Below are 27,045 nucleotides of genomic sequence, written 5' to 3' on the forward strand. Positions count from 1 at the left end.
AAAGACAAAGGGGATCCAGGACCATTCTGGCAAAATCAACATGTCGAGCATCACTGGTGGTCTACCAGGCCTCCCAACTCTTCAGGAAAAAAGAAAGAGGAAAAACAGCCCTAGAGTAGGTGAGGAAAGAATAAATTAGGGGGAAATGGAGTGCTGAGGCAAAGGGCAGAGAGGGGGAGGGGGAACATCCAGGCACTTTGCTGAGGAGTCATTTTTGGATTTGGGCATTCCATGGAGTGCGATAGTGGTGAATATCTATAGCCGGGGTATAGGATGAGGGTGGAGGTTCATTCTCCGAGCTTGTGTGTTGATTTCTGAATGTTTTGTTACCAGGCTAGGTAACATCTTCAGAGGAATTTGGGGGATGTCAGTGATGGTGTTCTTCTGCTTATAAGGGCTTCTGACCCATCACAAGACTCTCACTTAATGTGACCCCAACCTGACCCATCACTAGACCCATCACAAAACCCTCTTCTAACGTGACCCTCATCTGACATGATCTCCCTATCACAAGGCCTACTGACCCCAGAAGCCCTTATAAGCAGAAGAACCCCGACACTGACATCCCTAAATTCTGCTGAAGATGTTACCTAGTCTGGTAACAAAACGTTCGGAAACCAACCTACAAGCTTAGAGGGTGAATCTCCTTCTCACTCCAAGGAGATGTAGCAGGTCATCAAGAGACACAGAAACTGCCAACTCTTTATTGCCCACCTTGTGCTCATCTGAAATTTTGCAGCCCATGTCTGATGACCCTAGATGCAGCAATTGTTTTTCAGGGCATGATTTCACAATTTGGTTTGAGAAACAGCCACCAATTCATTAAATAGTTTAGATGAAACAATGTTGTGTGGCAGATACTGTAAAGTAGGATTATGCAATCCATGGACTTAAATATGGATTTTGTGCTGTGACTGCAAAATTCCTATGCAAGAGACCAGACCAGATCTCCAAAGTTTAATGCCTCTTTTTGAATCCTGCTGCTTGTGCAGGGAGGAGGAGATAGAGAACCACAATGCCCCAGAGCTTGGAATTTGCCTCCATTCTGGCCACCATGTGCTCCCCGGCAGATTATGCCTGAGGAAATATGTCTCTGACAGTAAAAATATTGTGTTGCCATTCCAGTTTGGCAGAATGGTGGGCTGGAAGTAACACAAAACCGTTTCATTATGAAAACTGAATGTACACACTCAAGCATAGAAAAGAAAGAAAAACAGAAAATAAACAGGGGAATATTCTTGAATGGGGGCCAACATTTCATTAAAAAATTACTTTTGGGGTGGTGGTGATGGTAAAATAATATTAAAGATAAGGTATGCAGGAAAATCCCTTCATGGGTTTTTGTAGCTTGCCTCTTTGCTGACCAAGGTGAGCCAGCAGGGGGCACTCTGAGTCTGAAGCTTCACTCCTTTGGAATTGCCCTGGAAGCACGGGACAATTTAAGGCACACCCTCCCCCCCCCCAATCCATCAGCCCTCAAAAGCAGAGGCAACCACAGCTGGAAAGGCCAACAACTGACCAACCATGGAATATCAGAATGTGTTCCTGTCAAGCACCAGAGGATAAGCTCAAATTGGAAATAACTTACTTTTTTGCCATAGTGGCAGAAGCACCACTCCCTAATTGTGTCTACTGTTGCCACAGGAAGATCTGGGAGAAAAACATGTCAGGACTAAACCCTTTATGCTCCCCAATGTGAGTGTCCCTCATCCCAGCCTTTCCTGTTAGCAATGTCTTTGCGGTTATCGCTCCTTCCTCTCTGGCCTACAAATGTCTATGCTGCTTCAGTGCTGCACAGAAAGGCCTATTTTTCTGAATGGCTTAAAATTAAACTATTTATTTAGTTAATTAATTAGAAATTAATGTATCGAATTGATAGCCTTTCTTTCTTTCTCTTTGAGAATCAAGGCAATTTATAAAGTAAAATTGAACAGCAAATGGAACTGAACTGAACATAGAGCAAACAATGGCACAGCTAAAATATACCCAAAACATAACGTTCAAGCTTCTAAAAATAATAAAATAAAACGAAGTATTAAAATCCTGGCAGGTGGTCGGCTTTCATTCTCCCTGAACTCCATTAGGAGTCAACACTGTATTTATCAGTGATAGAATCCACTGTGCAGTAGATAAATGTATTTGTTTTTGCTCCTTTGGTGATTTACCTCAGTTGCCAATTATTTATGCATACTTTATTGTTATAGATAAATAACAAATTAAATTATAGATAAACAATATATATTGTTGTATTATGTCTTTAAGTGTTGTTAGCTGCCCAGAGCCATGAATTTAAGATGAGCTGGCAATATAAACTGAAAGATGAGACAGAGACAGAGAAGGAGAGAAAGAGATAGTGATAGTGATAGAGAGACAGATTAGATGGATGGATGGATGGATGGACAGAGAGAGAGAGAGACAGACAGACAGACAATTAACCTGAGAGCAAACTTCTGCTGGGAACCTAATTCTGTTGCTTTTCTTCCGAATGCATTTCTTTTTCAAATTGGAATTTTAGAACAAAATCAGTTAGAAGACGAAGCAGAGTGAGGCTAAGATGGGCATTCTAGGGAAGTTCTGCCTAGGATATTTGAAAATGTTTATTTTGTCTCTATTTTTAAACCCCCCTCTCCCCTAGATAGACACTACTAAGGTATCTCCTGGTTATGCGTGCTTCAGCTTCCTTGCTCTTCCCCACCCTTCCTGTCTTTCTGTCTGCAGGCTGACATGAGCAGTGAGCGAGTTATCAGAACAGAAGATGGGGAATCCTTAGCCAGGGTAAGTGAACAAGTCCAAGTGTGACTGTCTTGTAACATAGCTGAGATAGGTAATCCAAGCCCTCTGCCCAATTTCAGAAAAAAGCCATCTGTATCTGCAAGCATCTCCTCCTGTTAATGCAGAGCAGACAGTATCCTGGTCATCAGTTTAACTGAACAAAATAGCAAGATTTTCCACCCCCTCTCTGGGATTAGTATTTTTAAAGTTCCAGGGCTACAGGAATTCAAAAAAGGATTCATCGTGTCTGCTGGCAAGATGTTGCCACTTTTTCTTGCTCTGTTTTCATTCCAGGAATACGGAGTGCCTTTCATGGAGACCAGTGCCAAGACTGGTATGAATGTGGAACTGGCATTTCTGGCCATTGCAAAGTGAGTAGAACAGGCTGCAGATAGTTTGCCTTCAATCCCTGGGATTATATAACAGCATTTGGAGAAGATGTTGAGCCTTCTTGATTTCATTTTATCAAGTCCTTCCAAGACTCAAGGCTGGTGCCCTAAGATGTTTTGTATAGTAATATCCAGCACAACTGGCCATATTGGTAGGAATGAGCTCCAAAACATCAGGAGAATTCGAGAAAGAGGGGCTCAGGAAACCCAAGATAACTGGTCATTGGGTTGCTATGAGCTTTCTTAAGAAAAGGCTATTGGAGGTGAGACCAAATAAAACTCAACCTTCAAAAATGTAAGGAATTCTCACTACTATCCATAATCAGAAAATTATTCAATCCCTTGGCAGACGTGTAAAATGGAGCAACCAAAATTACATACCTTTGTGAGGTTTTCCATGAGAGTTCATCCATCTCCTAACACTTTTTTTTTCTTGGATGTTTCACAAACAATTTTTTTTCCTCCCCTTTTGCTGCTGCCCACTTACGCAATTTGTTCTGTTCTTTCTGGAACCCTCCGTAATCTTTGTGTTGAAATGAAACATCCAATGCACTGTAGCTGGTTTTCGAGGTCACAGCAGATTAGGAAGGAGTCGTGAGTGGCATCTATTTCTGGGCAGAGGTGGGTGGTAGACATTAACACGCTTACTCTGGAGTATTGCCTTTTTAAGAAAGATGAAATCTTCTAGATGGTCCAGGAAAACGTTTCTCTTTTCAAAAGTTTCAAAAGTTCCTTCTTTTGAAATAATGTCTGAGCACTATTTTTGACCCTTTTGATTTCCAGAGAGCTCAAGCAGCGAGCTGTGAAGCAGCTGGATGAGCCCAGGTTCCAAATCCATGACTACATTGAGTCAGAGAAGAGACGGTCCAACTGCTGCACTTTTCTCTAAAAGGAAGAAGATGCTAAGGCAGAGTCTGAATGACCTACTGCTAAAGAGGAGCAGAGTGCCACCCAGGAGATGCAGGGAAGGAAGGAAAGAAATTTGGGGGGGCTTCACTCCAAAGACATTACTTTTTAGAGAATCCTTTTAGAGACTGTACATAAGAAGTATATGTCTGTTGTTGGTTGCCATGTGTGGATGTGAAGGAAGAGTTAAGAACTTTGCACGTGTGAAAGTATGCAAAGGCAATCAGGTTTTATAGTATTACTCAGGCCTACCATTCACTGCTAAGAGGAAAGGTATGGCCCACACCAAAGCAAATCAAGCTTTCTCTTAACTCTCACAGCCCTGCTTTTTGCCTTGAAAAAAAAAAGGGGGGGGGGTTGAGCGGGAGCTACACGGAAGGTCTCTCTCTTTCAAAGGCCATGGGAGATCTTTGGATAAAATTTAAAAAAAAGGTTAATTAAGAGTATTGCCCTAAAAAGCCACAGTTTGTATGAATACCGAAACCAGCAGGAATATTCAGTAAAGTAAAAGTAGACAGATTTCCTTTGACCTTTTGGCCTTTCCTGCTTCCCACACCCAAAGATCCTGCCGAGAGGGTTGATTTGCTTCTCCTCCCTTCCTCCCTCGGCCCAAGGAAGGGATTCCGGGATCTAAGTGTGTCTTTTGTCCTGGCTGGAACATCAAGAAAATGCTGCTGGCTGGAGTTAGGTGGGGGAGAGAGAGAGAGACCACTATATTTTTATGACCATAAACAAAAGGAAGTGTTAAAGTGGATTTGTTCGTTTTGATGGTGCAACGAAAGACCATTTGGGAAAAAAAGAAGAGTCAGCAGGCTGGTGTAACAGGCTAGAAAGCTCTAGCATGTGTTGTTCAGATAGTCAAAGCTGCTTCTGAGTTTGTTTCCTCAGAAAACAACCAGGATATATATGCATAACATGAAGTGGTTGCTCCTCTTGAGTTTTTTGGTTCCTTCTTACAAGCACATCTTGGGATTCTTCAGAACAAGTGAATCTTTTTATAATGATCAAGCACTCAATCCCAAACATTCTGGAAGGGGGAAATTTATGTTTGAACTAAGCTCGTTTCTGTCACGTGACCATGTTTTTTATAAGCACAGGTCATTTGGAACAGGCTGGGTGTTTCGCCATCATTCCAGTACACCCAACCACGTACATTCAGACCGACAGATGCCATCCAGGGAAAACTGTGTGCATTGGCAGCCTATAAATATACATATATATGAAGCATGTAGCCCCCAGATGAGAAGACAGTAACATTGGGTTGCAGTAGGATTTCTCTATAGTGAGTTGGTTCCGGATGGCATTCAGTGATCCTTCTGTCTTTACCCTGCTGCATCTCTTTCCATTGGGTTGGTTGGTTATTGCCAGTTGTTCCAACAGCTGCTCAACCAGGATAATCTTAAACCAGATTAGTTTGCAGACTTCTTTCCAGGAAGGAGGAGAATGGGGAGCCCTTCCTCCAGCCAGTGAGGCAGAGAGGGATAACTGATAAACTGGTCGACTGCATTTGGATATGAGGGAGACAGAGGGGAAATGATTGGTTGGGTGAGGCTGGGGCCCAGGAACAGTCTGTGATGGGTCAGGAATGCTTTGGTATTAGACTGCGACAGCACAGAGAAATATCCAAGACCAAATGCCAGGTTTTGTCTACCTGTGTTCAGATACACCACATAGTGCAATGCATTTTTGACTTGAATTTTCCTTACAAATTTAACTTGTCATCTAGCTCACGGATGCCTTTCCCCTCTCCCACTTCTGGAAGTAAGCAACTAGTAGATTGTATCTAGATCAGAGTTCCCCAACCTTTTCGACTTTGCAGACTAGTGGGAGTAGGAAGAGGGGATGGTTCCATGTGAGCGGTGGACAAGTGGACAGCTCCATTTGCACAAGTGCTGGGCACACATGCAAATAGCAATAGCATTTACTTATATACCGCTTTGCGCACATGCTCACTCACTGTTCACGCAAATGGGGATGTCTGTGCACATAGGTATGCTCACCTGCAACTTTCGTGACCCGGTTCCTAACGGCTCAAGGCCCAGAGGTGGGCCCTGGTCCTGTCTAGATTGATTGAGCTTTGCTGATCTAGCACAGCACAGTGGCCTTTTGTTTCTTTTTAAACCTCCTTTTAAGTTTTTTTCTTTTTCCTTTCTAAAGTTCCAAAATGTGACGTCATTCTTACTGATTGTCCCCAACACAATGTATCCCCCCCCCTCCCATTTCCTGGTTTCTTTAATCCGCGTGGGTTAGGCAGGAGCTATCTGTAGCCAGCCATGCTCCTTATATGTTATGCGAGGCAGGTGCAGCAGCAGTGTGGCAAGAAATGGAAGCCTTATCTGTGAAAGAGAGCTCTTCCTAGCAAAGCCCACATATTTGTTGCCCTGGCAGCATGCACAGTTTCCCAGAAAAACAACAGCAAGAGTGCCAGGATTTAAGAGGGAGGCGGATTCTAGCAAAACGGACCATAGTTTCATATTGCCTGCACCTTTCCTGGGCGTCTAATGCTGGGCTCTGGCAAATGCATGATTTTTGCAAAGGTTTAAGTACCTCGAGATCAAGAAAAGGAATACTGTTACAGGGAAAAGAATATCATCATCATCATTGTCCTTTCTTGGATCTGCTCATCCTTTTTTCTCTGATCAGAAATTCAGCTCTCTTTTTTTAATGCCTGTGGGAAGGCACAAGTGCTTTTTCAGCTGTTTCCATGTTAAAATGGGCGTTGTCTTACCTGAACGCCCTTTCTGCTAAGCAGTGGAGCCAGCGACCTGTGCAATTGTGATCCCAATACATCTAGGCTGTAAAGCAGAAGTAGACAACCCTATGGGTCCATCACACATTTGGAATTTTGGTTCATGTTTCTTTTAAGAATGGGCTGCCCTGTGAAGATCCCCTGTTCACAAAATCATTGAGCTGATCTACGCCTTTGCAGGCTTGAAAGTATTGCAGCAAATAAATGCTATGTTTGAAGCTGGCACATTGCTTTGCAACATGTCAATTTTATTTCTTCTTTAAATTTTTTTTTAAAAAAGCATCTACCAAATGTACTCCAACTCAGTCTACTCCCTGCTCCAATTCAAAGAATCTCAGGTAACATTGTTGGGTTAAGGCTGCTGCCTAAAACCTTGGAGAAACTCTTACAGAATAGTAAGGAATGGTATTAGACTGGCACTTTCATTCCTGCACTATATGTTTTCTGAAAATTGGATAATATATTTTGAAATAAGCCTTATCCACTGCTTTGGCCTTAATTTGAGAATAATAAAAAGGAATACTAGAAAGAAATACGATTACATGGTTCAGAACTACCTACAACTACCTTGTAACTAGCTATGTTAATCATTATCTGAATGGGTGATAAATGGGTGTTGTTTGGGTGTCAAATAAGATTGTGTGGCCATACATTGGAACAGGAGAGTCAATGTGAGCTCCCTCGTTTGCTTTTGTCGTTATGTTTCCTTTCTGCAGTTTTTGTATAACAAATCTTTCTGCCTGACTCACCAGGCATTAGAGGGATCAATTTTCCAAAGAATTAAAAGGGGACACAAGGAATGTAGAATAGAGCATTTGATTGCACAACAGATTGTTGATAAAAAAAAAAAGTTGATCTGCATTTTGATCTGTTTGATTTTGTTGTGAAACTACTCTGAGGAAGCCTGTTTTTGAAGGGCAGCATACAAATAAATGATAGATGATTGTATGTAGCTTTATACTCCTAATATCCCCTATAAAATAAAGAAAATTGCTTCTTACTTTAAAAAGAGATTATAGGCCGTTCATTTGCTTGATACATTTCTGCAATTTTTACAAAACTCTGCTGTTAAGATTTCTTTTGGTGAAATACCTTTTTAGATTGGGGATAAATTCTACTAGCCTCTGAATGTAACTGCAGGACTTTTTTTTTTATTTTATTTTTAATTTGATTTATATGCCGCCCTTCTCCGGAGACTCAGGGCGGCTTACAATGCGCTAAGCAATAGCCTTCATCCTTTTGTATATTTATACAAAGTCAGCTTATTGCCCCCACAAACTGGGTCCTCAATTTACCCACCTTAGAAAGGATGGAAGGCTGAGTCGACCTTGAGCCTGGTGAGATTTGAACTCGCAGTAATTGCAGGCAGCTGGATGTTAAATGCTGCCTTAGGAGGCATTAGCCTCCTACGCCACTCAGGCTCCTTAGAAACTCCCTCCCTCTCATGGCTGTAGAGCACTACAAGTAGTCTTCAATTTACAGTCATTCATTTAGTGACCATTAGAAGTTACAACAGCCCTGAAAAAAGGGAATATGACCAGTCCTTAACAACTCTAGTTGAGCCGTGGTGGCGCAGTGGTTAGAGTGCAGTACTGCAGGCTACTTCTGCTGCCTGCCGGCTGCCTGCAGTTCGGCAGTTCAAATCTCACCAGGCTCAAGGTTGACTCGGCCTTCCATCCTTCTGAGGTGGGTAAAATGAGGACCCAGATTGTTGGGGGCAATAGGCTGAATCTATAAACCGCTTAGAGAGGGCTGTAAAGCACTGTGAAGAAGTATATAAGTCTAAGTGCTTTTGCTATCCCCATGGTTATGTGACCAAAATTCAGCTGGTTGGGAATGGCTTGTTCTTACAACAGTTGCAGCATCCCAGGGTTATGTAATCACCATTTGCAATCTTCCCAACCAGCTTCTGAGAAGCAAAGTCAATGAAGAAGCCAGATTTGATTAACAACTCTGTGGTTCACCTAAAACTGCAGGAATTGATGTAACTGTGGCAAAAAAGTTGTAAAATTGGATGTGACTCACTTAACAGCTGCCTTGCTTAGCAACAGAAGTTTGAATCCCAAGTGTAGACTGCCTATACAAGACCAATTGAAGACAGTATCTTCAAGAGCCTTGGTGGCGTAGTAAACTAATGTGCTGTTAACTAGCACCAGCTGCCTGCAATTACTGCAAGTTCAAATCTCACCAGGCTCAAGGTTGACTCGGCCTTCCATCCTTTCGAGGTGGGTAAAATGAGGACCCGGATTGTGGGGGCAATAAGCTGACTTTGTATAAAAAAGAACACCGTTTGGGGGGTGGGGGCAAAAGCCCTACTAAGCAGGTATATACAAAAGTATGAAGGCTATTGCTTAACGCATTGTAAGCCGCCGTGAGTCTCCAGAGAAGGGCAGCATATAAATCGAACCAATAAATAAATAAATAAATAAATAAATAAATAAATAAATAAATAAATAAAACAAGAAACACAAATAACATTTTTTTCAAAGAGTTTTATCTTAAAGGGCTATGATATGGTGGGCAACCAGCAAATAGCAACACAGAAAACTCTGAAATATTTCTTTCCTTCTAGAGGCAATCCAGATTTTTGTTGCCCAGATCTCTGGTAATCCTTCAAGCATGTTTTGCCAAACATAAATACCAAAATACTGCATTAATGTATACATTCAACCCTTACTACCCTGCTGTTGATTAGTTTTATTGACATCATTAATATCATAATCACCCATAAACAGTTTATTAAAAAATTGAATAAAATGTAAGTATTTGTTACATCTGTTGTGTGGATAGTTGAATGCTGTTGAAATTATCTATTCAAACCAATTGAGAGGCTATGTCCTCTAACTGTGACCTTCCTTAGCAATCAGGGATCTCTAAGAAGAATGGAGACATATGGCAAGGAACGGTAAATTAGATTGGACTCTAGTTATATGATAAATTGCAGTAAGAATCTGAAGCAATGACCTAACTGCATAAGCTTTACCAGGAACTCACTTGGTGGATCTATGTTAAGTGCAGACAAAAGATTCCTCAAAGGTTAAGTTGTCTTCAAGTCACATTTGATTCATGAACACATCCAGTAGTTTTCTTGACCACAATATACATGTGGTTTGTGAGCACTTTCATGTACTGTTTTTACTTCCTAAGCTATTCCTGGATAGTTTTTACATCCAAGTGCTAGTCTGATTTGATCCTGGTAAGTTTTTCTGAGAACAGCCTATCTCACTCGTAATGAAACACATACTCTCTCATGCATCCCTTTCTGAACAACAAAAAACGTGGTTTTTGATTTATAGCAAAGGGTGTTTTTTTTTAAAAGGCAAAAAGGTCTTCCCTATTTCACCTTAGTCAATCTGATTTATATTCTCTGATCCAGGATTTTAAGTCATGCACCCTAATCCTAAACATACTCATTCCAAAATATGTGACATTGGTTATAGGTATGTGGTTAGACTAAAAATCAGGGTTTTGCTGGCTTAGGATATTCTTTAATTTAGGCTGCAATGATCTCTACTTTAAGACTTAAAACTCAGTGATAGGTTCATGCAACATGTTAGGCCAAAATGAATCAAACTGTTTTATAGATTAGTGGAATAGGCAAATCCAGCCACTTGAGTTCAATTGCCTACTCATTATAGATGACCTTCTAATCTAAAGCATGGATTTTTCACTAGTCCATTTATGAGATGATTTGGTGCGTGATGATTACCAGATCTATCCCAACAAAATTGTCCATAGAGTTGAAATGTACAGTTCCGATTTTAACTACAATGTTTTAGTAAATCTCTTTGTCATTCTCATTCAACTTTTTATTCCCAGATTCACTTCTGCTTTCTCTGCTGTTGACAACAGCTTTCCCATAATTAAATTGCACTGAGCTCTCAGATTTTTTTTTTTTACTGCCCAAGCTAATCTGGTTAGGATTTCACATCTGCATTCACTTTGGAATGAGTGGTAGGAATGACTACACTGCTATGCACATAGAATAAATCACACTGAGTATAGTGGGGCTGGCTTCCAACAACCCAGGTATGCAGCTGAACTCTCTGTTCCCTAGGGAGAAGGGGAAGAAGATTCACGTTATTAGTCATCTTTCTCCCACCACTGATTACACTGGTTGTTCCAACTCTGGTGCATTGTATGCCTTCTTCCAATTTTGCCCCTACAACCGCCCTGAGAAACAAGATGAGTTGAGAGAGAGCCCCTCCCCCTTGAAGTCACCTCGTGAGCTTCAGCAACAACTGACTTTGCTCTCTCCAGTCCCAGCTCAACAACTTTTATCAACTACACCACACTGACTTTGGGACATACTTTTCAGTAAATATGCACAGAATTTCAGTCATGAGGGAGAGGCTACCCCCGACTGGAATTTGCCCTGTCGTGGCGACTGGGTGTGGGAGAATCTGGGTGCACAATGCCTCTTCCAAGTAATAAGCACCCAGAGTTTCACTGACTTGTTTCATGGTCCAAAGGTGAAGAGGAAAAGTAAACATAATCTGTTAAATTAAAACCCTCCTCCTCCTTTCTCCTCTTTCTCCCACTATTCTTTTACTGCAGACTTTAGCATTCCCCAAATGCCTTTAGCATCCCACTGGTGGCCTTGTTGCTGGACTGCAGCTTAGGCTGCCCGAACAATATTGCCTGTGCTTCTGAGAAAAGGCTCTTTTAAGCTTGTAAACGTAATTCTTGCAGCTCAGTTTATCGTTATCATCATTATAATCATTCAGAGGTCACTGTCGATAAAAACAGTCCCAGAGTTTGCCGAGCTGTAGTCAGTCTCGTTCTTTGTTTTAACTTCAATGCTTCCACACTGAAGCTTCTAGGCCAAAATATTTATCTTTTTTTCACCTTGTCTATCGCTTGATGGTATGTTTTTAAGCGCATTAAAGTTCTTCTTAGGAGTGCTTCAGGCAGGGATGCTGAAGTTTTGAGAGCCTTTTTAAAGTAATGGTTAAGGGAACAAGGCCAGTAATCAGGCAACAGTGCGTTCTAGTCCCACCTTGGGTATGAGAGTCAATTGGGATAGTCAATCTCTCAACCCAACCCACCTTACAGGGTTGTTGTGGGAAAAATAGGAGGAGGGGGAAGCAATATTACATATGTTTGCCACCTTGAGTTACTTATAAAGTAATAAAAGAGGGATTAAAAACAGCTACCGAATACAGCAAAAGCAGAATTGGAAGGGAACTTGGAGGTCTTCTAGTCCTTTTTAAAAAAAATAAGAAGGCCTCACCAAGCCCACAGTAAGGGAATATCCACTGTACACAGTACTCCATGACACAAAACAAGTCCCCAATTATCCGGTGTGGACATTATTCCTTGCCCCTTCCCTCCAGCCTGTCTCCTTGGAAACTCACAAGAAATCTACCCCATTCAAAAACACGCTGTCCTGCCCTGTCTGTTTTCTGCCAGCTTCCCCACCAAGGAGGAAGAGATTGGGGCCTATGGTGCTATTGTGATTTCAAGGGTTCTTGAATGGTACATGAAACCTGGCACCAATGCACCCTACGGCTAGCAAAAGCCTTCCATCAAGGGACACGTTTTTGAGCTACAGACCTCCCTGCTGGCCTGTTTGGATTCCCCCCCTCCCCCAATTTCAGCTTTTGTCACATCCTGTCGGAGGAGAAACACAGGGGGGAACAGAATCACTCTTTTCCTGCTATTTCTCACCCCCTCCCGCCCCCACGTAGAGTTGCTCTGGACCTTCAAATATAAATCTGGAGCATTCAGTGAGGGCTCTTTGCCTACGTGATGATTGGCATGGCTTACCTTAAGCGCAGCACGGACAATCCTCTCTTCCCCCCTCCTCAGAGATGTGTGCTTACTTGATTGGCTGATTGTCACCATCAAACTCCCCCCTCACTCTCAGCTCCCTCCGGGAACAGGGTTAAATTTCCTCTTCTGAGATTTAGCCGGTCATCAAACACACTGAAGAAGTAAATTTGCTGAATCTCTGTTTGACCGGTACACACTTAATTGGGACGCTTTTTATTTCCGTTTGTCTTCCTTCTTCTTCTGAAGCCTTAATATACTCACTCCAAATGCGTTTGTAATTGACTGGGTAGTTTGGATAGTTTAGGGGTTTTGTCCCATCTCTGCCCGAGGTTCTTCCTCTGCAGGCAACATACTGTACTTCAAAGGGGAGCAGAACAGGAAAAAAAAAACACCACCTGATTGCAATCCAGAAGACCTTTCTTCTTCCCTGCCTTTTTACACTGCAAATTGGTAAAGCCTGGGAGCCTCACTTGAACAGAACTATTCAGACAGACATCTATTTAGGCTAGCAATTTGTTTCTTAGGTGGCCAAGAGATTCCTTCTGGGAATCTCCTGAAGAGATCCCCCTCCCACCATTGCAGATGTTCCCTGCAATTGATATTTGAAGACATGCTGTCAATAGATCAAAAATAGTCCTGAGTCACCAAACAGAGTTGGAAGGGACCTTGGAGGTCTTCTAGTCCAACCCCCTGCTCAAGCCCATGATAATCCTGAACTCCACCAATTCCTTTTAGAAGCCATTCAGATTCAGATTTGGGCAGAACAGAGAAAATGGTGCTAATTTGGATTCCTTTTATACCCCAAATCTTTCCTTCAAAATCCAAAATGATATTTGGGAATTTTAGACTTGCATTGAGAATCACCTTCTTATTATGGCTGTAAGTAACCAGCAAGGAAAATTTAGTCAAGGATTTTTATGCTTCCTTGTTTAAATGCAATAGAGTCCTTGGACTCTGGCCATGAATGGTTACTTACGTATAATTATTCAGCTTTTCTCCCTTTTGTATTTTTTTTTAATTCCTTTTTCTTACAGTATTTAGTCAATACTTGCCTTTTCTTTAGTGGTTAATCAGCTTCATAATGGAATGCATGACCATTTAAATCTTCTCCTTTAAAAGCTTGGGCATGAATTGGGCAATATTATAATGCATTTTGTTTTATGCAAATCCAGGCAAGTATGTAAAACACTTAAAAAATATCTGAAGCCTGTAAAAGTTTTCTGCACTTCCTTTTTTTCTCTATCCCTTAAAAGGAACCAAAGCACACACTACCCTTTATGCATAATGGAGGACATGCTGATGAATTATTTTATGTATATTGACCACATCTTCAATTTGCACAAATCTTTTACCAGATGAGCTGCTATGAATTTCTTTTGTTGTGCTTTTGAGCAGAATTACATTCCTCCCTTTGTGTGAAGCTAAAGCCCATTTTGCAGAGCCTGTGTTGAAATGTGGTTTGATTTAATCCTTTCTGTAATTTAACCCATAATGTTCAAGTTAGTAAAGCAATTGTGCACTTCTGGGCTCTGATTATGCAAAAGAGCCAATTGTGGCAGCTTCAAGTGTGCAATGTAGAGTTCAAGGAGTACCAAACCAAGGTATCTCACCCACCCAAGTCATCTCATAGAAGGACCATACAATTATTCCTGATACCTATCATAGCTCATCTAAAAAGTAGCTACAGGATTGAGATATTAACATAGGTTCTGAGTCAGAAAATATATTCCCTTTAAGCAAGGCTTTCACTGCCAAGGATGCAGCAGCTAAGTATCACCAAAGAACTTTTGCTACTGTAGAAGAAAACAGGATAGCATCTCCTTTCCCATTTCATGCACAAATGGCCTAACCTCTGAATCTTTTTTCTCAGATGAACAGCGCCCTTCACCAAATACGAAGAGGGCAGCAAAGAAGATTAGGAAGCCCTGGACAAGCTTTCTGGTACAGAAGATTCCCAGTTCCGCCTTCTTAATCTAGCCCCTCTCTTCTGCTGTCTGAGAGCCCCCCTCATGTGGGTTGGGTTCGCACATTAATAATAACAATTATAATAACAATGTTGAAGAAAGAGACCAAGCCTTAAGAACAAATGCATACAAAGCCAGAATTGAGAAGATAGCAACAGGCGGCATGTGCCATCTCTGCAAAGAAACTGAAGAAACAGTGGACCACCTGGTAAGCTGCTGCAAGAAGACTGCACAGACTGACTACATGCAATGGCATGACAAAGTAGCAACAATGGTGCACTGGAAAATCTGCAAGAAATATCATTTGCCTGCAAGCAAGCCTCCTTCTATATTAGCTGTTCATAAAATAGAGAAAATCAAAGAAAGTGAAGAAGCTAAATTGTTCTGGGACTTTAGAATTCAAACAGACAGGCACCTGACATATAACACCCCAGACGTAACAACTGTCAATAAGAAAAACAAAAAAAGTCTGGATAGTGGATGTGGCAGTACCGGGAGAAAGCAGAATAGAAGAGGAAGAACTGGAGAAGATAACAAAATAATTTCTATAAATAGAAATTAAACGACTGTGACAAAAACAAGCAAAGGTAGTCCCAATAATAATAGGGGCCTTGGGTGCAATCCCAAAACATCTGGAGCACCACTTAACCACCACTGGCATTGACAAATTCACCATCAGTCAATTGCAAAAAGCAAATTTACTCAGAACAGCTTCCATCCTGCAACAATATCTGTAACACCATCATACATCCAGATCTGCCTATCCCAGGTCCTTGGAAAGGACTTGATAGGTAGATAAAAATGCCAAAGCCGCTAATAAAGAAATATAGGTGCAAGAAAAATAGAATAAAGATGTAAATAGATATTAATAATTTCCCATGGGCAAGTAAACATGAACAGGGGTTTCAAAACAAAAGTATAATTCAAATATAAAGATTGTTAAGAAATCCTAAGGGGAGGGGGAAAAAAGAGAAGGGGGGAGAAAAGAGAATGGGAAAAACTACTAGGCTAAACATAAAGGGAAAATCACAACTGTATTAATTGAAGGACCACTACGAAATATTGCTTTAAGAAGAAAATTTACTTATATGTTGTATGTTTTGTAAATGTGTTTTATATGTGTTTTAATAAAGTTTATAATTTTTTTAAAAAATGCCAAATCCAGCCTGAACATCTGGCTGACTGTGCGATGAACAACAACAACAATAATAATAATAATTCCATTGGAAAAAAAGCAGCTTTACTCGGAACAGCTTCCATTCTGCAATGATATCTGTAACACCATCAAATATCCAGATCTGCCTATCCCAGGTCCTTGGAGGACTCAATAGGTAGACAAAATGTTCAAACCCAGTCTGAACATCTGGCTGAGTGTGCGATGAACAACAGCAACAGCAACAATAATAATTCGATAGGTGGATATAAATGCCAAATCCAGTCTGAACATTTGCTGACTGTGCGACAAACCATAATAACAACAACCCAGACTTAACAACTGTCGATAAGAAAAACAAAAAATCTGGAAAATGGATCTGGCAGTACTTGGAGACAGAAGAATATAAGAATACAAAGATCTGCAAATAGAAGTAGGATGACTGTGGCAAAAAGATAGTAGCAATAGGCATAATAGTATGAAATAGGCACCTTGGGTGCAATCCCAAAATTTTTGGAGTACCACTTGAACACCATTGGCATTGACCAAATCACCATCAGTTACTGTAACTGCATAAGGCAGGTTTACTTGGAACTGCTTACATCTTATGATGATACCCAGGGATGGGTTCTACTTACCTTTACTACGGGTTCACAGTGGGGCCGCGCACGTGCTCTTATGCGCATGCGCAGAAGCGTTTTGATGACGTCGGGGTCAGTGGGCGGAGCCTCCCACAGGTTTTACTACCTGTTGCGATGTTTTTCTGGATCGGACTCAATAAATCATTAGAGAATTAAGAGTTCAAATACAACTCTTTTTATTTACATAAAGGCATTCTATATTCACTGAATATTCACAGATAGAAGCGGGGAAACTGTGGAGGGTAGGTCCTTATATACACAGGGGGTGGAGTCATGAGAATGAGTGATGAGTCATGAATACATTAGGAATCAAAGAATGAATTAACCCTTGATGTTCTTATATACACTATTTACACATTAGAGAATAAGGCATTTACATCTAACAAATCCCCCTCTAAATGCCGATTATTTACACAACACCAATTACATTCAGATTCGGGACAATACAATACATGCAATTTGGAAGTTAAATATTTATGTTGTTTGGATGGTAAAGGCTTTGTTAAAATGTCAGCTATCTGTTCCGAAGTATCACAATGCACAGCTTTTATAAAACCGTCTTGAGATAATTGTCTTACATGTTTAAACTTTATATCTATATGTCTGGACCTTTGTCCAATAGCATCAGATCTGGAGATTTCAATGGCTGCTTTGTTATCCTCATTTATGATAAAAGGTGAAATAGGTTTCTTCCAAACCTCTGAAATTAAGTCATTAAACCACACAAGGTTATTTGCAGATTTGGATAAACAGACATATTCTGCTTCTGTAGTTGAAGTAGCTACCAGTTCTTGTTTGCCGGTATACCAATAAATTGGACAATCATTTAAAAAGAAAATATAACCTGATGTACTTTTTCTGCAAGATGTGTCTCCTGCCCAATCCGCATCTGCATAACATATGAGTCTTGGTTCCTTGTTGTCATTTGGTTCTAATATAAGGCAAAAATCTAAAGTGCCTTTCAGGTACCTCAAAATCCTTTTGACAGCTTCCCAATGGTACATTGTTGGTTTACTGACATATCTGGACAGTAAATTAAGTGGTAAGGCTATATCTGGCCTAGTCCAATTAGATATATAAAGAAGTGAACCTATGATTGATCTATAAAATGTGTTATCCCTAAATTCAGGAGATGATTCATCAGTATTTCTGAGAAAGTCAGTTTGCATGGGGGTATCACATGTTTTAGCATTGTTCAAATTACATTTGTTTAGAAGTTCTACAATTTTATCCTTTTGAGTAAGCTGGAACCCTTTTTTTGTTTTACTGATCTGTACACCAAGATACTTATTTACCTTACCTAAAGATTTTAGTGAAAAGTGTTCATTCAGCTTGTTCACAAAAATTTCTCTTCTTCCTTTATGTTTTCCAATATATAAAATATCGTCTACATAAATCAATACAAACTCAACACAGTCATCATTCTTTTTGACAAAAAAACAATTATCAGCAGATGTGGTGTTAAAATCCATAGTCTTGAGCACCTTTACCAAACAATCATACCATCTTTTACCGGATTGTTTCAATCCATATAAGCTTTTGTTTAACAACCAAGTTTCATTTTTATTTGTGTATTGGCTGTGAGGGGCCCTTACATAGATTTCTTTATCTAACTCTGTGTGTAGGTACGCAGTCTGTATATCATATTGAAATACATCAAGGTTAAGTGCTGATGCTACCACCAAAGCTGTTTTGACACTCTCTGTCCTCACAGTAGGGGAATATGTGTCTGTATAGTCCTCTGGATATTTTTGTGCGTAACCTTGGGCAACTAATCTAGCTTTGTACAGGTTATTGCCTCCTTCCAAATTTTTAATTTTATATATCCACCTGGTACCAATAATAGTTTTGTCCTTAGGTGCAGTTGTGGGAGTAAACACATTTAATCCTTTCAAACTTTCCATTTCCTTTTTCATGGCTAGTTCCCATTTCTCTTTTTCTTTGCGAGGAAGTTTCAGTACTTCTTCGTACGTATTAGGTGTTATTGGTTCACTATTTACATTCATTACGTAATCTTTATATTTATCTGGCATCTTGTTCCTATTGTTCCTAATTGTTCTTTCTGGTTTACTATTGTTGTCATGCATATATCTTGCCTCCTTTTTTGTTAGTGTATCAGTTTTTATTTTGTACTGGCTATTTGTCCAGGTTTTGGTCTTGTTTTCATGTTTGTTGATATTTTGTTTATCTACAGTTCCTTCCTTATGATATTTTGTTTCTATGTGTTTATTTGGGAATATTTCATTTAAATGTAATTTAGACCAGTTGGCCTGTTCATGGAACACGGCTGTTCTGGAAACTATAAATTTATTATTGCCATCAATGAATCTATATCCTTTTGTACCAGTTTCATATCCCATGAATCTAAGTCTTCTGGATACATTTTCTCCCTTTCTTCTCAATTGTTTGGGTATGTGTACGTCTGCAGTGACTCCAAAAATATGCATATGTGCCAATTTTGGTTTTCTATTATACATCACTTCGTATGGTGTTTTATTTATAATACTGGACCAGGTCCTATTTTGTGTATAATTTGAATAGTGTAATGCCTCTGACCAAAATTGTTTACTTAAGCCAGCATCCTCTAATGTACATCTAATCATTGTTTGTAGTGTGGAATTTTTCCTTTCTGCAATTCCGTTCTGGAACGCAGAAAATGGACTGGAAGTGTAATGTAGCATTCCTCTATCCTTTAGCCATTGAGAGAATTCTTTAGACATGAATTCACATCCTCTATCTGTCATAATTTGCTTTATTCTAATATCATGTTGTGTCTCTATGCGTTTATAAAATTCCTTAAATTTTTGAAAAGTCTCATCTTTATGTTTCAATGTGTAAACAAAACCATAACGGCTATAATCATCCACTATTGTTAGAAAATAACGTTTTCTATATGTGATTGATGGAGTAAGTGGTCCTACTAGGTCCATGTGTACTAAGTCAAAAATTTTGTTAGTTGATCTGGCAGATTTTTTTGGTCTGGGGCTAGTTTTTAGTTTTGTAGACTTACATACTGAGCATTCCAAATAGTTTTCACAATTTTTTATTTTGACACCTTCTGCGTGTTCAGTCATTTTTTGTACTACAGGAAAGCTGGCATGGCCTAACTTCCTATGTAAGATGTGAGCACACTCATCATGGATTGGTTTACCTATCTTTGGTTTTTTTATGTTGGGTGCATCATTCTGATCATGTGATATCATACAATCATCATTGTCACTATTGCTAACATTTTCATCATCTATTTCTATACATTCTTCAACATTTGAATCAATATTATGTAGCCATTCTTCTTTTGTTATGAGGTAGGGCAAGCCCCCTTTAATTATCACAGTACCTATTTTACTTTTGTTTTTCTTTAGGATTGCTTCTCCCTTTGAGAAAGTTATATTAATACCAGAGTCCCTACTTAGTTTTATGGCACTCAATATGTTATGAGGTATTTCGGGTATTAACAATACCCCCTCTATTTTTCCTAAACCAGGCAAAATTACATTCCCTCTGCCTAGTACTTGAACCTTTTCTTGATTGGCTACTTTTATTACAAACTTATCTTCTGTAAAAGAAGACAATATATCTTTATTGTTAGTGGTATGGTTTGTAGCCCCAGAATCGATGAGCCAATTATTATTTTCACTTTGCTGGGGTTTTGTATTGTCATGTTTATTTAGTCCATTCAGTGAACCAGATTTTTTATCTCTTGAGCTTTCTCTGCCCCCTCTATTTTCTCTATAATTTGGTGGGCTCCTATATCTATGACTTTCTATAGAAGGCTGTCTATGATTGTGTCTGTTCATGTATTCTGGTCTGTGCCTTTCTTTTGAAAATCTGGGGCAATCTCTTCTATTATGTTCTTTGGACCCACAATTATGGCATCTATATGTTTCATTATATTTTTCTTGGAAAGCTACTTTCCTAACAGGTCTATGTTCTGTGTGATTGTTAGATCGATTTTTTCTCGAATTGTCTTCAGTTATTAATTTGTTGGATAGACTTTCTATGGATAAATATCCTAAGTTAATGGTATCAAGATGTGACATGAAATTGTCCCATGATGAGTCAAGTGAGTTAATAATAACACTTTTCATTGTTTGGTCTGAAATAACTTCTCCCCTTAAATGCAGTTCAGCCCTTATTTTGTTTAAACATATTAAATGCTCACTTATAGAAACCCCTGGTTTTACTCTAGATGAAAAGAATTCTTTGGACATTCTTGTTGTAGTGGCTACACTGTCGCTGTGGAACAAATTAAACATACATTGAATAATTTCTGAAACAGTCAGATTTGATTTGGTGCTATAATACATTGCAGGAGATATACTGGCTATTATTAGAAAAAAGGCTCTATGGTGTAATCTATCTATTTTTAAAGTCCAAGGTCTTCTTGGAGGATTAGTGATAAAAAATAATAAGTTCTCTTTCATGAAAATAACCTGAAGCTGCTGATACCATTCTTGTAGATTAATACCATCAACCCTTAACTTTGGGAAGTCACTAGGCAAGTTTCCTATATTACTTTGGCCGTTACTTACAACCTGAGGCAGTTCGTGGTCTTGCAAATGCAGAAAATTGCAGAATGGTGTAGGGATGTCAGCAACGAGTCTGTGTGGTTCCCTCATGAGTTCAAATCTTCCCGGGTTGTTTTCTTGACTTCGCGCATGCGCGTTGCTCATTCTTTCTTTGTCTTCGTCGTGGAAGGTTCTCTCCGTTGCCGCCCGCTCGTTCGGCTCCTCTTCCGATGAGTCGGTCTCTGGCTCGATTTTTGGGGTCCTGGTAACTGCGATTGTCCTTTTCTTTCTCTTTCTGGAGATGTCGCTTGCTTCTGTTTTTGGTGTAGGGAGGAATCGGCAAGGCTCTCTGGGCTCGGGTGTCACTGTTCTTGAATTCGGGATGGAGGCTTGCAGGTCCTGAGGCGTTTGTTTGCTTGCTTGCTTCCTTGGCGATTCTTTAGTGATTTTTAGTCTTGGCCCAAATGCAGCAAAAAGCGTTTTCATTGCTGATTTTACTTGTATGTCTAATGGGTCTTCTTCATCCTCTGTTTCTGATTCTTCTGAAGTATGTGTTTTTTCTTTTTCATTTTTCATATCGAGTAGGGCTTTTCGCGCCAGACATTTTGAATCTAGCTTTCTGATTGGCTCAGTTTCGTTCATCTTGGGGGTCAGTTGAAACCAAGATGGCTGCCATTCAAAATTTCACGCGGGACCGTTGCTCTCCCTCTTCGTTGCATTCTTTTCTGTAAGCATATCACTTACTATTTTTAAGTCTTTTGATTTTTTAGTAGTGATGTGTTCCTCTCTCGCTGCTCCGTTGTTTCTTAGAACATTTTGGAGTTCCGCGACAAGATTCTCATCACTCTTTTGGCTCTTTAAGAGTTTTAGTATTTCTGACCTGAGTTCGTTGTTTTCTATTTCGTCTTCTTCTTGTTCATCATCTTCATTTATTATTTCCTCATCTTCTGAGGTATATTCTTCAGGTTCTCTTGAAATTGCATTTGTGGATTCATTTATTATTTCTTGATCTTCTTCCATTTCTTTGCTGTATGCCCTGGTGTTGGGTCTATCTCTTTTAGGCATGTTTAAGTTCTTATTGAGTCAATCAAACCATCCTCTGCTACCAGATTGTTGCGATGTTTTTCTGGATCGGACTCAATAAATCATTAGAGAATTAAGAGTTCAAATACAACTCTTTTTATTTACATAAAGGCATTCTATATTCACTGAATATTCACAGATAGAAGCGGGGAAACTGTGGAGGGTAGGTCCTTATATACACAGGGGGTGGAGTCATGAGAATGAGTGATGAGTCATGAATACATTAGGAATCAAAGAATGAATTAACCCTTGATGTTCTTATATACACTATTTACACATTAGAGAATAAGGCATTTACATCTAACACTACCAATTCTATAGAACCGGTGCGAACTGGGGGCAACCCACCACTGATGATACCTTTAACAACGACAACTGCCTAACCCAGGTCCTTGGGAAGAACTCATTAGATGGATAAAAATGCCAAATCCAGTGTAAACTAAACATCTGATTGACTGTGCAACCAATCATAATAAAATTAAACTTATATGTGACCCAAGTCTCAATGACTGGATGGCTCACAACCATCAAAAAAATTACAATGCAGTCAATACAGATTAAAGATTTAAAAAATAGCAATAAAATTACTAAAAAAAATAAAATTACTCTTTTCATGGATTCAAATTATGTTTATACTTTTTACCTGTAATCTTATATATGCTTGACAAATAAATAAATGTAAACTTAATGAAACAAGACTTGTCACTCTCCCTTGCCAAAGGCCTGACTGAAAGCCTCTTCTAAACAATTGCAGAGTGGGGGAGGGGGGGGCAACCAGATCTCAGGAGAGGAATTTTGTCCCAGAGGACAAATCCTTGGTTTATGAAATCATTGCAATTGGCTATGTTCCCACAAATCCAAGTCCATGCCACCTTAATTTGCAAAGTGCAATGAGTAGGTTTATGTAACATATTGAGTCAAAACCAAACAAAGTACAATTATGGATTATGGCCTTGCCTGATCTCAGCATCTGCCCTAATGATCAGAATAACTCAGCAATGCTAGTTATTGCCTCCTATCAGAGACTTCTTATCTTCTTTTCTTCTCTAATCTGCTTGAGGAGGAGATGGGCCAAATTAGTGACTTATCAAGAGAGCAAAATTTTCCCAAGAGGACAATTTGTTCAAGAAGAAGAAATCTCTCTTTTTGTACCATATTAATGAACAACTTGTATAAATTTTGTACATAATGTTTTTTATAAAGCCTCTCTTTAGTCAATGTGATTATATTCCAGGAATTAATATGCTGAGCTACTCTTGGAAATACAGCTACAGTACACCCCACCCCCACCCCCTGCCCAGAATTTTTTAAATTATGGATTGACTCCGAAAATACAAGCTGGACCTCTACAATACCCACAGACAGGTTCAATAACATAGTAAGAAATCCACTGGAAAAAAGCAGCAGGAGGAAGTTGAATGTACTTTGAGCCTGTACTTTGCCCATCAATCCATAGCAGCATTTCTCAACCTTGGCACCTAGGTTGAATGGACTTCAACTCCCAGAATTCCCCAGTCAGACATTCTGGGAGTTGAAGTCCACACCTCTCAAAATTGCAAGGTTGAGATAAAATTAATAGTGGTATCTTAGTACAAAATCAAAGCCTTATTCTGTATTATATGTTCAAGGATACACTGAAAATTTATTATTTATTTATTTTATTAAATTTGTTTAATACCCTTCTTGCCACAGGGTAACTCTGGGCAACTTACAACGTTAAAAAGGATAGAACTATACAAAACATGTACTGTATATAATACAAATAAAATACTATAAATATATAAATTATCAACTGTAACTAAAAGTTGGGGAGGGAGGGAATAGGATGAGGGGGGGGGGGGAGAGTGGGATCTGTTATTAATCTATCAACCACTTCAAGCATGAAGTTCCCTCATTGGAGTTCCAGGGCAACTGGCAGAGCCAGATTTTAAAGCTCTTACATAAGAGGGTGGGAGCCGATCGGATGCCACACTTGTGTTGGCAAAAATTTATAAATACAGGTGGCAATGACGGGATTCTGGTTTATGATGTATGTTGTAAGTTACAAATGCAGCTAGATACAGTTAGACTGTGGCCATAATATTAACCCCATTTCCAAACCCACTTTACATATTATGTATGCGATTGTGAATCACACAACTACTATTCCGTTTATTTGTTTGTTAACCTAAGGTCATGAATATATCCCACCCATATTCCTTTTCCTATTTTCTGCACAACAACAACCCTGTGAGGCAAGTTGGGTTGAGAGAAAGTGACTGGCCCAAAATCACCCAGCTGGCTTTCATGGCTAAGACAGGACTTGAATCCATGGTCTCCCTCTTACTAGCTTGATGCCTTAACCACTAGACAATTACTCTACCACTTTGTACCCCTTGCTTGTACTTTTCATATGTTCAAACAAGCCCACATCCTCCTCACAAAGTGTTTACCATCCTTGATGTTTTGAAAAGTAAAGGCCTACTATGTGTAGATGCTGTTTGCACTTTGAAATAAGGAGAAATTCAAACAAAGGAAAAATGTAACTTCACTCACTCAATGGGTTTTCCTCTGCCATTCCTCTTCCTACACAAGAGTGGTTCTTAAACTGTTAGATCCAATTAAGCCTTTTTCTGATTTTGAATGGTGTCACTACTCCTATAAAAAACAGTTTTTGTTGTCTCTTGGCAGTAGTTGTCCCAAACTGGATTCTCAACTCACAAAGAAACAATTACAAATGACTCCATTACTTCAGGATATGCCCAAATTATCCCCCAGTTTAAGAACTATTGATTTAGAAAATCCCTCTGGAGTTTATTTTGAATCTTATTCCTAAAATCTACTCAGAAAAGCCACTCCATTAATCTAACAAGACTAGAATAGAATAGAACAGAATCTTTATTGGCCAAGTGTGATTGGACACACAAGGAATTTGTCTTGGTGCATATGGTCTCAGTGTACATAAAATAAAAGATATGTTCATCAAGAATCATAAGGTACAACACTTAATGATAGTCATAAATTACAAATAAGCAATCAGGAAACCAGAATATAATAGGGATTTCTAATGCTGCTTTCATTCAAATATATTTATTTTTGAATGTATGGAGTTGTTGCATTGCACAATTCTCCCTCCAACAGCCTTTCTGATCTTTTGAAATCTCTAGGGAAGACCAGAGAACCTCCTTCCAGTGGTGGGATTCTGGGGGTTCTAGGGGATTCGGCCGAACCCTTTGTTAAATTGCTGGCTCGCCCCGCCCCTTGCCCCGCCCCTCCGCACTATTATTTATTTCCAATAAATGGGGCGGGCAAGCCAGCAATTTAACAAACGGTTCGGTGTTTTTTTGTAATTTATTGGCCCCCGAACCGTTTGTTAAATTGCTGGCTCGCCCGCCCCTCGCCTCCCACCCGCGCGGCGCCAGCCTACCGTAGCCAGGGGTAGGCAATTGTGACTCTTTTACAACCTGTGGACTTCAACTTCCAGAATTCCTGAGACAGCTTGGCTGTCTCAGGAATTCTGGGAGTTGAAGGCCACAGGTTGTAAAAGAGCCACAATTGCCCACCCCTTCCCTAGCCTGACTTCCGCTGCCTGGGATCCACGTGGGCTGCCACGTGGTTCCCCACCGGCTCCGGACGCAAGAGAGCAGGATGGAGAAAGCAGCTTCCACGCCTTCACTCACCCTCACTCTCTGCTCTGTTGGATCGCCGGCCGTTCGCTTACCCCGCCCACTCCCAATCTATTGCTGCCTCCGATGGCTAGAGGAAAAAAAAACTTCAAATTCTTGCCGCGGGGCTTCAAAGGGCCGCCCTAGAGCCAGTGGTGCAGCTGAACTCTTTGTTAAATTGCTGGCTTGCCCCGCCCCTCCGCACCACTATTTATTGCCAATAAATAGTGGTGGGCGAGGGGCGGGGGAGCCAGCAATTTAACAAAGGGTTCGGTGTTTTTTTTGTAATTTTATTGGCCCACGGAGCTTCAGCATAGGCTAATTGGCCTCCTGGCTCTCAGCTGATTTGTCTCAGCTGTTTTGCTCAGGGCTCTTCTGTTTCCTTGCAAAGAGTGCTGATTTTTTTCCCCCTAGCTATGCTGAGAAACGAAACTGAAACTGCTTTGCTGTTGCTGCAAGGTTGGAAAATTAGGCAGGCAGAATTCTTTTCTTTTTCCTCACCAAAAAAGGTAGGTGCAAACAATGGGAAATTTAGGGAAAAAGAGGAGAGTTCAGGATTTTAAAACACAAAAGAAAAAAAGCTCTATTTAACTAGGGAATTGTAATAATTGAGATACTATTAATTGTATATTTCTGAAAGCAGAAATGGTTAAGTTGTGGTTTGGAGGAATATATGGGGGAAATTATTTGGTTTATTATTATTGGTAAATATAATTAATTGATTTGTAAGAAATTGGATTGCATGGAAATAATTGGAATATTCATGTTCATATTGATTAATATACAAAAAGGTAGTTATATAACTAATTGATTTATATTAAAATGTTGAATTTATATTAAACAACTGTAATATTACATAATTAACCAATGTGAGGATGGATATAAAAATAGATGACAATGGGAAGGGGTGTAATATAGAATAGAAGGGAAAAATTGAATTTGATTAAGATTAGAGATGAGGATGAAGGGTAATATTGGTTTTTTACAAAAATAGATGAGGAATAAATATGGCAAAAAGGAAATATAGAAATTGTAAATTTAATTGAAATGACTAAACACTGTTTAAATTTGTGAACCGGCCAAATACTCTGTTCAAAGAAAATACATTGTATGTTTGTATGTGTGTTTCTAATTATTGCTATTTATTCATATATGTTCTCTTTTATTCTTTAAAGTTTAACAATTCATTCTTTATCTTTATATCTTTATATTTGTTTGGGGTTGCCTTTCTTCCATTTCATCTTTTTTATTGTACAGCAATCTTTCTCCTCAAATCTACCACCTCTCTCTTTTCTTTCCTTCTTACTTTCTCTTCCTCCCCCTCTTCTTCTCCTCCCTACTTCCTCTTCCTTTCTCCTTCTCCTCCTCTCTTCCTCCCTCTCTTACCCTCCCTCCTACTCTAATTTCCCTTCCCTTCCTTCATCCCTCTCTATTGCTGTATCCTTTTATGCATATGGACTA

The 27,045-nt window shown here is 39.6% G+C and overlaps 1 protein-coding gene and 1 long non-coding RNA gene across 5 annotated transcripts in view; one reads left to right on the plus strand and one right to left on the minus strand.

Moving 5' to 3' along the window:
- The window catches only part of RAB37 (RAB37, member RAS oncogene family), a 103,170-nt gene extending 95,345 nt beyond the window's left edge, over window positions 1-7,825 (plus strand). For all 4 annotated transcript variants that reach the window (XM_060688717.2, XM_060688718.2, XM_034408721.3 and 1 more), the window contains 3 exons: window positions 2,719-2,775; window positions 3,067-3,143; window positions 3,945-7,825. In XM_060688717.2, the coding sequence (XP_060544700.1) occupies window positions 2,719-2,775; window positions 3,067-3,143; window positions 3,945-4,050 (240 nt within the window). In that variant the 3' untranslated portion in view covers window positions 4,051-7,825. The remainder of the gene's footprint in view (window positions 1-2,718; window positions 2,776-3,066; window positions 3,144-3,944) is intronic.
- LOC148115400 (uncharacterized) overlaps window positions 1-27,045 on the minus strand; it is a 50,606-nt gene that overhangs the window by 13,286 nt on the left and 10,275 nt on the right. The gene's annotated exons all lie outside the window — the stretch shown is intronic.

This window comes from Pantherophis guttatus, chromosome 2 (genome assembly GCF_059756535.1).
Source record: "Pantherophis guttatus breed Tessera chromosome 2, ASM5975653v1, whole genome shotgun sequence".
Taxonomy (NCBI): domain Eukaryota; kingdom Metazoa; phylum Chordata; class Lepidosauria; order Squamata; family Colubridae; genus Pantherophis; species Pantherophis guttatus.